The sequence below is a fragment of the Rhagoletis zephyria genome, unplaced genomic scaffold (assembly GCF_001687245.7).
Source record: "Rhagoletis zephyria isolate East Lansing unplaced genomic scaffold, Rhagoletis_zephyria_1.1 Rzeph_scaffold_01061, whole genome shotgun sequence".
Taxonomy (NCBI): domain Eukaryota; kingdom Metazoa; phylum Arthropoda; class Insecta; order Diptera; family Tephritidae; genus Rhagoletis; species Rhagoletis zephyria.
In genome coordinates this window covers 45,203-58,121 of record NW_016158145.1, presented here as the reverse complement: position 1 = coordinate 58,121, position 12,919 = coordinate 45,203, and the positions used below count along the sequence as shown (strand labels likewise).

General features: G+C 33.4%; 1 protein-coding gene across 12 annotated transcripts in view; it reads right to left on the bottom strand.

Moving 5' to 3' along the window:
• Nucleotides 1–11,816, bottom strand: part of Invadolysin (leishmanolysin-like peptidase, invadolysin) — a 37,829-nt gene extending 26,013 nt beyond the window's left edge. Inside the window, exons 1-3 of one of the 12 annotated variants that reach the window (XM_017615724.1) lie at nt 11,336–11,816; nt 11,130–11,263; nt 10,592–10,796 (exon numbers count right to left, since the gene is read on the bottom strand). In XM_017615724.1, coding sequence (XP_017471213.1) covers nt 10,592–10,768 — 177 coding nt within the window. In that variant the 5' untranslated portion in view covers nt 10,769–10,796; nt 11,130–11,263; nt 11,336–11,816. The other 11 variants (XM_017615722.1, XM_017615718.1, XM_017615720.1 and 8 more) reach the window with 11 other exon arrangements.
• Between the last annotated feature and the right edge of the window lie 1,103 nt (nt 11,817–12,919).

The following is a 12,919-nucleotide window of genomic DNA, read 5'->3' as shown; positions in this document are numbered from 1 at the left end:
GACACATTTTTTGCGATATTACCATCTATCTAACCCATTTTGGGCAACAGGCACACGCGGTAGGTAGGGGTACGAACCATGAACTTCATTTTAACAGCCACGACATATAGCGCTCACACATCTACGGCAAACTTATGTTTGTATGTTGAAAGCATGCATTTTTACAACATACCGCCGAAAATTATTAAATATTAGCTTTGGCGTTTGAAAGCAAATTAGCAATCAGTAAGCCGAAGCAGCCGTCGACAAATGATAAATGATCCGCGAAACCATTGCGTACGTACAGTCAGCGTCAAAAATATGCATACACTGACGTTTTGACGATTTTATTTGTTTTTATTTTCCATGCTAGTTTTTTTTAATAAAAATATAGTTCATTCAATGGGAAAAACCACAAGATTCAATTTTTTAATTCCATTCAGAACTCGTTAAAATGCAAGAAATTTTCGTAGAAATTTTCAATTTTTCAATTCGATTTCCAGTAAAATTTTGAGTATGAATTTTTGTAGCCCATTAAATTTTATTTTGTTTTTGTTAATTTGTTAATTTTTTCGTTGATGTTGTTGCGTTAAAATTTACTTAATGGGCTACAAAACTGCATCCTCAATTTCTAAGAAATAGAATTGAAAAATTGAAAGTTTCGATGAAAATTTCTTCGTATTTGAGGCATCCCTTTTTATTTTTCCACCACTGTGTAAATAAATATAATCGTCAAAACGTAAGAGTATGCATATTTTTGACGCTGACGGTATGTGTATACTCCACAACATGTATGTAAGAAGACAACATTGAAAAATCATTTACTAGCATGTGCTATAAAGCAATGGTAGTATACTTATTGCCTACATTCACTATTATATAATATTATATGTATGTAGTAAATATTTTGTCGTTCCGGTGTTTTAACTTATTTTAAAAAAAAATTAAAAAATAAAATACATGTACATTCTTATTGAAAGTCGCTAGCAATTATCCAATTGAACAAAGTTTTTTATAATACATAGTTTAATAGTGTAAACTAGTTTAATTTTAAAGGCGCTTTTAACTAGGGTCATTCGCTCAAAGTACAATTTTTGTATCGATATGATGCGAGTAGATGTAATGGTACAAGGTCACACAAGACACAGAACTTCATACCAACAAAAAGTTAGTGCGTGCTCTTCTTATTTCCCATTAACTTGTTATTTTTATACTTTTTTACAAATCTTAGCAAAGGTAGTTTTAACTCTTTTGTAAGACAATTGGAAGATACTAGGAAAGCTAGACTTTACTATGGAAAGAAAAAAAGTTTGTCCGCTATGCCGAAGGCTTCATACCATTCATTAACATCGGAAAATTCTTCTTCAACCGATAAAGTACTGTATTTTAAGTTAGTTCTTTGGGAACTTAACAAAATGTTTGCCTATAGAAGAGTTATTGTATTTGAACAATCAGTGATAAAGAAGGTATAGCTTATACAGCATCGATCTTGACGATTTTCTCAGTAGACTTTGTATGATTATTTCGTTCTTTTACGATGTCGTTCTTGGGGCACGATTTTTATCCGGAACATTTGCACTTTGTTGGTCTTTAGCCCGGCTGAATTGCTACGCCCATAAGATTGAGAGAAAACTACTTTAAGTACTTCTCAATTTCTTTTCTGAAATGATTGCATCTTTCTTTAGTGTGGTAAAAAATTGTCTTTGGATTTTCGCGATTATGTTACCTTTTCTTTTTAACCGAACCTTCTTTCTATCAATAAACGTTCGGATATTAGTGTATACGGATAAAATCCGAATATTACGGATATCTAATTAATATTCGTTTATTCTTTTACCCGGATATCCGGTTAATATCCGTTCAATTGATTATCCGGATATTCTAAACAGTATTTTATGCGCCGAAAAGCCAGGCTTCGCCAAAAAAATTACGATCTTCTGAGTCTGCTTTCGCATGGTCTTTTTCTAGCCGTCTTTCGGGGAAAGCGGCGAGGTTTTTGACATAGAATACGATTTTCGTTTCGGTATGGACGCCGTTCTCAGATTTTGTAGCTGTAATATTTAGAGCTTCACTAAAGGGCTAATGAACGCGAAATAGTAAAGCGATTAAAAATTGCGAAAATGGCGTGAAATATTGTCTTAAATTCTTGTTTACAATATAAATGAAAATCAGCCAAAAATGCAGTGTTTACGGCGATTACAGAAAAAAGACGAACATAAAAACGAAGATGAACACGAATGCGGAGACGAACACGAATACGGCTACGTTTATGAAGAGGAAGTCGATGCGAATATGAATACGAAAACAGATATTTACCATTAATACTACCACTAACACTACCACTACCATTACCATTACTGTAACCATTACCTTTCCATTGCCATTATAACTATCATTGTCATTAACATTACTAATACCATAACCATTATCATTACCACTACCATTACCATTTCCATTACTACTATCCCCGTTATCATTACCATGACATTAGTAATAGATTCTACGGAACATTTATATGACCCTTTACGCATTTGTCATGGGAAGTCCATAGCCGATGTAACTATGAGTTATGAGATTAACAGCGACAGTGACCTAGTTCAGCGAATCGGTTGGCAAAGAAGGGGAACTGCAAAAATCGCTTAAGAGGTTACAGCGCCAATTAAGAAAAGAAAGTCGAGGTTCAGATACAGGGCGAAGGAACAAGGTTATGCATATGAAATCATTATGTTATAGGTGCTATGGGGGCATAAAATATACATGTCGAGGGCTTATATTCAATACCATCTATCTGCAATTTTCACAGAAATTAACTTTTAAAGCCTAAGTTATATATCACTTGTTAGTAGAATTTCGTTTTAGATTGCAAAGTTAAAATTGACATCAGTGATGACAGAAAATAGTGTTTGTAAAAATTGCTGATAGAGGGTAGAAATATAAACCCTCGATATGTATTTTGAGTTTTAAAATCATACTCAATTTTAATTTTAACCGATACTTCAAGAGGTAGACCAAAATTAAGGTAGAATGCGTTTTAATTGCGAAATGTTATTTTGGTTGTCAAACCTAGTTTTATATATATTATATTTTTTTTTAATCACGGGCCGTGTTGTTTTTGCTGCTTGCCTACAGACATATACGGATATAGCATATCAAATCAGCAGCGTTTCGATGTTACGCAAATGTACATATATATATAAAACAAAGCGTTATTGCGATATATGTAGCTGCATCTTGAATACAAATTTTGTAAATCAATTACGTTGTATGCCTTTTTGCTACTTTTGCATTTCAGCAGTCAAACTACAAGCTAATTATCAAAGCACTTACTTAAAAAAGAAACATAAACAGGTACCTGCCAAAACTAAAAAAAAAAATGCGTACGGATACCCTGTTGGAAATGGTCTGCTGAATAGATTGGAAAACCAATGGCGTTTTCGTTTCTACAAACAATATTACATTCTCAACGCCCGCCGAAGGCGATTTCGTTTCTACAAAAAATGTTGCCTTCTCATCGCCTTCTTCTTAGTGTCTGTGCGTAGAGAGCAAAGAGAAGGTTGCATTTTTCGGTAGAAACGAAATCGGCACAACATTTAACACTTGTACCAATAACTAACTTCACAATATATGTAAATGTACATACATACACATGTATATGATATACATATATCTGTGGTCATAGGCAATAATCGCCTAAGTCGAAAAACCTGAATTGGAGAAAAAGCAGATTAAAGATTTGGATTGTAATGTTCACATTATAGCGAAGCCATAAATAGCATAGTTAACGAGATGGGAGTTTCACATACACTTGGAATAGTAGTGGCAGAAAACGATAGCCCAAAATATCTTAATTCTTTCCTTAGTCGACTTAGGCGGTTATTGCTTATGACCACAGATATATGTAATGTATGTAAGTACATACAAAACTAACAAACTATTATTTTATCGCGTATAAGAATTACAATAATTTATACAAACATGTTCATGAATTAATACACGAATGAGCATACATATCGTTACCTTAATACAGAAAGGCCCTAAGGCATATTGTCGCTGAAATACAAAAAGCCGTAACTAAGTAAAAATCCAAAATTGCCTTTTTGATTGTTTATGAAGCATTTCAACGAATTATAAGTACCCACATAATTTTACTATATGAGTTAGGGCCTTTCTATATTAAAGAATACATACGTACATATAAGCCTCGTATAACCCGTTCGTTTTAAGCCAATCGGTAAAAGAATTATGGCGTTATATTAAATAAAAACAATTAAATAAGAAGTCTGCTACAAGCGTAAACACCTGTGTTGAATTTGTTTGTATTTTTTGCCACCTGCCGCTTTTGTTCAACCCCAAAGGTGGCTTTCACTTTCATTTTTACTGACATGTTCCAGCGACAAATCGTGAGTACAACTACTATGAACACATCGTATGTATGTACATTAACGTGTAAAATATTAAGACCACCATCATATGCATCGGACTAACAGGGCAATTCTGGCAATTGTCTTTCAACTCAGTACAGTCTTACGAGTGACAAAAGTCTGTCTTTCAACTCACCACAGCCAGTTCGCACCAGGGCTGCCAACTATACTTAGCTATGAAGTGCCATAGTTAGGATTAAAAAAAAGTGTGAAATAGTAAAATAATAGTGCCAAGTAAGGTGTCATTCTTTTTAATTCTTCACATTTAGCATTTAAATTAGGAACATATTCCTAACACAAAAGTCCAATGCAAAAGTAAGGTATACACTATACACTATAGAAATTAGAAAATTTTAGTTGATAAAAAAGTACACGCAAAAGATTTCACAAAAATTTATTGAAATTTTTTTTTTCAAAGCTGCCATATTTTGGCACTTTGTGCTAAATTGAAAAATTAAGTGTCATTTGAAGTAAAATACGGCCAAAAATTACACGGTTTGAGCCAAGTTGGCAGCCCTGATTCGCACAGCGTCTTCAAAAGAGGCACAACTCAATATTACACGTTCGTCAGAAAATGCGAAAAACTATTTCTTAGCACATGATAATCATATGGGCAAGGGAGACATAACCTTAGTTTTTTTTTTTTAATTATAACAAAAATTTTAAAAAAATTCTAGATAATATACCATGCTGTAAAGCGTCATGTCTAAAACACAGCCAAGCAGATAACAGCACAGCAAAAGCACTATCACAGCAAATCGAAAGCAATAACATTTTTTTAAATGAACTGCTGATAAAAATGCAAAATACAATTTTCAAAGCTAAAAAAAAATTTCAAAGTTAAGCAAAAGCAAAAATAATAGTGTTGTAGCTGCTTTGCTCACAGTTTTTCAAACCCTGATGTAATGTAAAAAAACACAAAATACACAACCAGAAAAAAATTTAGTTTTGAAAGGGTTCTTCGATCTAAAGCGATTAGGCCGCCAAAACAACGGCCATTGGTCGAGAAAGGCCCTTGTCATTCCGGTACGTAGAACCGGCTGTCGTTCTTAAAACGCGCAGACATTTTCATGGGTAAATTTTATCAAAAATCAGTTCCATTCCAAATAGTACTCTTGAAACCTGACTCGAAGAAATTAATAAAATATTCATGAAGTCGATTCTTTGCTGACATCAAATACATAGACACTTGTTAGACCATTGTTAAATCGAAAATTTCCGGTTAAGAAACTAATTTTTCTTATACTGTTTGGATATGCATAAATTAGAGTAAGTAAAGAATGTCGTGTCAGCATGCGGGTTGGAATATTCGCACATAAATATAATAGAAGCATGAACCAAATGCTATTAGTNTAAATGAACTGCTGCAAAAGCAAAAATAATAGTGTTGTTGCTGCTGTAATGTAAAAAAACACAAAATACACAACCAGAAAAAAATTTAGTTTTGAAAGGGTTCTTCGATCTAAAGCGATAAGGTCGCCAGCACAACGGCCATTGGTCGAGAAACATTCCGGTACGTCGTTCTTAAAACGCGCAGCCCTTTTCATGCGTAAATTTTATCAAAAATCAGTTCCATTTCAAATAGTACTCTTGAAACCTGAATCGAAGAAATTAATGAAATATTCATGAAGTCGATTCTTTGCTGACATCAAATACATAGACACTTGTTAGATACCTGCCATTGTTAAATCGAAAATTTCCGGTTAAGGAACTAATTTTTCTTCTACTGTTTGGATATGCATAAATTAGAGTAAGTAAAGAATGTCGTGTCAGCATGCGGGTAGGAATATTCGCACATAAATATAATAGAAGCATGAACCAAATGCTATTAGTATATAAGACAGACTTAATTTCATTATGTATATATGTATGTGTGCAGTTTTCTTGCATGTGCAATGTACATACATGCATATTATTTATTGCCATTTTTAACGTGTTATATTTTAGTTTCTTTTGTTTCTTTTTCGGAAATCAAAATCAGCAAAATGTATTGTCTTTTGGCGACTTGTAAATTACAAGTGCTTTCACACTCCGGTGATTTCGTCACTTGATTCGGACAACTTAATTGTTCAATGATGTTAGTCATGACTGATTTTGTTGTTAATCACGTAATTAGTTAGCCGCATTGAAAGCTAAATAAACATAACACAATGTTAACACATATGTAATGGGTTAGATGGGATCTAATTGATGTAAGGCAATACTTATAAAGCAGAGTACAAGAACAGAGATTGCGGCTGATTTTTTGTTATTATTTTGTTTTGTAAGTAAAAACAATCAATTTTAATTATGTGTATATTGATCCGGGTAAAGTCGACCAAAGGCCATCTTCTCAGCAAATCTCCTCACACTCCCGACGATTGGGACGTAATTTTACAACGATAAAACGTACGTATGTACATTTGTGTGTATGCTTGTATGTATTTGCATTTATTATATATTTATTTATATGATTTAAATATGCCCACATTTATGCATGCATGTACATTAGGGTGGTCCAAAAAATAGTTAAGTCGGAATTGTAATGCTCTCAGCTCCTAGGATTGCTCTATATCGAAAAAACTATAGCCCAATTTTTTTTTCTTAATTCAAAAAATATTTAGAGGTCGCTCAAAGTTTTCCATGTATTTTTACATGGGGAAAACAACTTTTCGTAGAAATGGTATAGAATTCTTGAAAATCAATATTTTTAGATCAGAAAACTCTGGTTCTCTTCAATAATAATACCCAATTGTTTATTTAACCACTTTTTAATACTTAAGATTTTTTATGGGTCCGCCCATTGCATTTTTCGGGGTTTTTATGGGTTTTAGCGGACCTATAAATTATAATTGCGATGGAAAAATGGTTAAGTAAATAATTGTGAAATTGGCAGCTATAAAATGGGTTCTTTCCCGCACACAACGCGGGATCCCGCGAGTGCCCAAAACAGCCCAAAAATCATTCCCGTACTCAATAAAATGGGTAATAGAGAGCAAAAATTTGAACGTGTTGGATCGTAAGTGTCTTCTTCTTCCTGCTCGTAATAGCCCGGACTTTTTCTCCGGGTAAAAATGGATAAAGTGTCAAAGTGCATATCAGCTGTTTTGTGTTTACATGTCGCCTGCATTTACTTGGTGCTTTTAATGAATAGTGAATGGCCTGTCGATGTATTTTCAATATTTATATACTTAAAATCAAATTTGTGATATCAAGTCTTATCCTCACCAATGCAAGTAGTAAGGGTTCCTTAAGTAACTCGAAAAGATGAAACATGTATTAAACAAGGATTCGAGACATAAGACACTTAACAGTAGCAAGCGTTTTTTTTTTTTTAATTTTGAGTTGTGCCGTTATTGCAGAGGACCATCGATATACGTATGTATGTTTGCATGCATTTCAAAATTTCAACATTACTCGTATTGCTTAGCAGCGAAAAGTTAATGACCATTTNTCCTGCTCGTAATAGCCCGGACTTTTTCTCCGGGTAAAAATGGATAAAGTGTCAAAGTGCATATCAGCTGTTTTGTGTTTACATGTCGCCTGCATTTACTTGGTGCTTTTAATGAATAGTGAATGGCCTGTCGATGTATTTTCAATATTTATATACTTAAAATCAAATTTGTGATATCAAGTCTTATCCTCACCAATGCAAGTAGTAAGGGTTCCTTAAGTAACTCGAAAAGATGAAACATGTATTAAACAAGGATTCGAGACATAAGACACTTAACAGTAGCAAGCGTTTTTTTTTTTTTAATTTTGAGTTGTGCCGTTATTGCAGAGGACCATCGATATACGTATGTATGTTTGCATGCATTTCAAAATTTCAACATTACTCGTATTGCTTAGCAGCGAAAAGTTAATGACCATTTAATAAATATACCTTTAAACAAGCTTGTTAATATTCAAATTACTAAAGATATTATTTCAGTTACTGGTTTTAGGTTTGATTTTATTGACATTGGGGGATCTAAATTAAGAGTCATGAATATTTATAAATTGCCAAGTTACTTAGACCTACTAACCTAAAAAAATGGAAATTTTGTTCCACAAAAATATTCGCTTGTAATTGAGAAGGTCGTCGGCCGCTGTGGTGTAGTGGTAAGCAGTGCGCGCTTCCACTCCGCAGCACCTGGGTTCAAACACTCGCCAAAGCAACATCGCAAAAAATACAGAAAAAAGGTTTTTTTCTTAACAGCGGTCGTCCCTCGGCAGGCAGGAGGTAAACCTCCGAGTGTAATTCTGTCATGAAAACCAGCTTCTCATAAAAATGCAATCGCCGTTCGGAGTCGGCGTAAAACTGTAGGTCCCTCCGCTTTGTGTGACAACATCAAGGCGCACGCCACAACTCGGAGGAGAAGCTCGGCCAAACACTAACATATGTCTAAGCGCCAATCTATTATTATTATTATTAATTGAGAATAGCGCGGATTGGAAACTCGGCCTTTCCAACCGTCTACATAACTTCCAGGAATAATGACATAAAATAATTGCAGTGATAAAGAAATAATATTATTTAAAAATTTCTGTAGAGCATTTTGTATTTTGTATTTAATATTTAATATTTATATTTTAAATCTAAAATCTAATTATAAGAATGTTAAATCTTTGTTGCAATATAAGTCTAACAGACTGTAAAAAATAAATAAATAAATAAATAAATAATTGAGAAGGTTAACAGATTCCGTTTGCAAAACTTATTGTTTCGTGGATAATACATTTATTTTTCATACATGCCATGAACAATTCACCTGAAAAGCAAAAAGACGTAACAAACATCGTCGCTGAAATGCAAAAAGACGTAATCAATAAAAAATTATTCAAAATTCGCTTTTTGATTGATATGTCCATCATATTTCATCGAATATAACTCTCACATCCTTTTATGAAAAAAAAATTATTAGTCACGACTTTTTACATTTTAGTTACGAGTTTGTTACTCCTTTTTGCATTTCAGGTGACGATATTTCTGTGGTCATAAGCAATAATCGCCTAAGTCGAAAAATCTGAATTCGAGAAAAAAAGCTTTAAAGATTGTGATTGTAATGTTAACCTTATGAGGAAACCAAAATATTTGCGCCTATACCTTTTTAAATATCCTAGCTGGCGAGATGGGGAATTTCACGTACGCATGGAATAGGGGTTGAAGAATACGATGGCATATATACATAACTCCATTCTTTCTTAAGTCGACTTAGGCTTAGGTTAGTGCTTATGACCACAGATTTATACATATATTTCGTGGAAATTAACATGTAATAAAAATTGCAAAAATGTTTATATCTGCAGTGAAAATAGGGTTATTCGTTTTGAATTTCGAGAAATGAAGGCGTTCATGAGTTCATGGATAAGAATGCAATATTGCTACATGGGTGAGCCATTTTTGGTACATTGTCGAGCGCAAATAATTGTTTACCCTAGGCGNGTTTATATCTGCAGTGAAAATAGGGTTATTCGTTTTGAATTTCGAGAAATAAAGTCGTTCATGAGTTCATGGATAGGAATGCAATATTGCTACATGGGTGAGCCATTTTTGGTACATTGTCGAGCGCAAATAATTGTTTACCCTAGGCAAAACAGAAAAGCTCCTCTTGTTAGAACATTACGACCCAGGAATTGTAACAAGTAATCTAATGAGGCACAACATCTTTCACAGATCCGGGATTTTGCTCTGTGCGCCTCATTATGCACCGAGATATATCTTTATCGCTATTGAGTCTGCATTCGTCAATATCACCATTATAAAACGTAACACTTTCTTCAAATCGACTGTCTCAGCAAGAATGAGCCTTGCTAAAGTTTTATAAAACTAACTTGTCTGGGAGCAAATAACTTGGTCAAAAATTTCATAACATATCTTTTGAAAATACCTTTTCAAAGGGACTTATTTTTCTTCTAAAAATTTTCAGGTGGGTAATTACCCACCTTTAAAAATTTCAGGTGAGTAGTACTACTCACCATACCCACGTCTTCCGCCGGCCCTGCTTGTAGCCAGTCCCAGGGAAGAGTTAAGAACAAGAAAACACGATCTTATGGATGCAAGGAAATCGAGTATGGATTAATTACTAAAATTATACTTGTTTCAATGTGGGAAAACTAGCAAAAAACGTTCAGACCCTATTTTCAAATTTTTAATATCTTGAGTAATGACGAAAATAGGCACAAGTTTCAAGGATTTTAACATCATCATATAAATCTCTGTATGAACTTACCTCATGAGCTTTGGGGTGCAAATGCTGGCAATTATGACCTGAGGTTACAAGCGGCAGGAACAGCACGCCAATAAGATAATACAGCTTGCACAGAAATTTTGGTGTCATTGATAAAAGTTTTTTCTTAGGCAGATTTTCATGTTTGTAGCACTCTCCCTGGGTATGTTTGTGCCACATTTCTCTCAATTTGATCTTTTATTTATTTCTTGTAAAAATTACATTTATCACCTTGGTTGTTTCTTGGTAAACTATAAGGTGATTAACGTAATATAAAGATAGCCTTAAAGTCCCGATAAAAAGAATGAAGATTTAATATTAAGAATGACTTTATTGCAGGAGTTACAAATCGATTTGTTTAACGGACTAAAAGAAGTTTTTGCCGAAATATATCTACGCTGTTTTTACATTCACTTTAAAACACAGCACAACTTGCAAATTTTAGACAAAAAACACTGTAATTTCGTAATTTGCGTGTCACTTAAAAATACAAAATTAAAGCAAAAGCATATCAGATGCAGAAAAATGGGTGCGACCAAACCAATCGCGGTGCTTTAACCATCAACGTATCATGGATGCAGTTACAGCTGTCGTCACACCAATTATGTACTTTTTTTTCTTTGCCTTGTAACTGGAGCTCTTTTTACAAGGAGCTATAAATCTGTAAACAATTTACTTGAAATACGAATACAAAAAAAATTTAAAACTACTTTGCCCTTATAGAGCGCTTTATGCATTTTTCTTTACCGCATTCACTGCATTTTTGATTTTTTTTTTTCTGTAAAAACGCCTCCGTCAATTTTGTAGCACCGGTTATATTCTCACTTTTGCATAACTATAAATTAAAATTAAGCTCACTAACTCGAAATTAAAGCCCAACAAAAATTAATATAAACGAACATCACATTGCTGTGCACAAAAACATAAACTAAACAACATTTTAACATGGACCTTAGAAAACGAATGAACGGCCAAGATGAAAAACTGCAAACGCAGCTGCGCAAATTTGACATACTTTTATGGCCGAGTTGCCAAGTTTTATATTGAAGAAAACATTTTTCATAACGTTACAAGATTAACTTCTGACTGGCATACAAGTTTTGTAAATACAAAAATAGGCGTGTCGAGTGGGTTTGTTTACTATTCAGTATTATCTTATAAAATCTATGCATCATTGTCTAATAATATACATACATACATGCATGATATATTTACAGGTACTATAATTCAAATAAGGCAATAGTTAATGGCATTGGATGTGCAAAGTTGAGAGCAGAGATAACGCTGTCTCCTTCAATATATAATATGTATACGATTATTTTTGTTTGTTATTTTGTGGAATATTTATGATTAGATTTTAAAGTTTGTGAAGTTCGTCATACTACCATTTTGTAAGTGTTTCATACAGGCTGCGTTTCTTTATACATTCCGGATAATCCCATTTCACAGCCGGAATAAACAGAATGCTTTTGAAATATACGTTAACATATCATCAGGAACGTTCTAAAGAATAAGTAAACAAAAAAGTTTATTCCAAACGTTCAGAATGAATAAAGAAATTCAGCCACAATAAAGTTACTTCAATTTGCATAAATAAAAGCTGCATTTCCTTATTCATTCTGGCTGCGTTTCTTTATACATGCCGGATAATCCCATTTCACAGCTGGAATAAACAGAATGCGTTTGAAATATACGTCAACATATCATCTGGAACGTTCTAAAGAATAAGTAAACAAAAAAGTTTATTCCAAACGTTCAGAATGAATAAAGAAATGCCGCCTCTGAATGTTTGGAATAAACTTTTTTGTTTACTTTTTCTTTAGAACGTTCCTGATTATATGTTAACGTATATTTCAAACGCATTCTTTTTATTCCATTCTGGGATTATCCGGGATGTATAAAGAAACGCAGCCAAAGCGAAGCAAGTTTACGTTGCGTTACGTAAACGAGCTATAAAATGACTTTTTAATTAATTGTTTTCAAACATGGCAGCATTGCGAATTATTTACAAACGTCAAATAAAGCGAAAATGTCATATTTAGAAAAATTGAAAGAATGTGAAAATGCCTGGGGGCGATTGTGAAAAATTATGCTTTTAGTATAAGAATATTTAATTTAATACAAAATAAAAATGGACACTGAAAAATGCTATTGTAATACGAAATAAAGCAAGTTTATATACTTCTAGTTTGAAGGTAAGTACTTGATGATTTTATGTTTTCGAAGTCGAGTTGAATTTGCTAAATACTTCTAGTTGACACCATATTGAGGCAAACGATTAATATGAAATATTTTGTACTTTATTTAGCACCAAAAAAGAGTGGTTTAGCG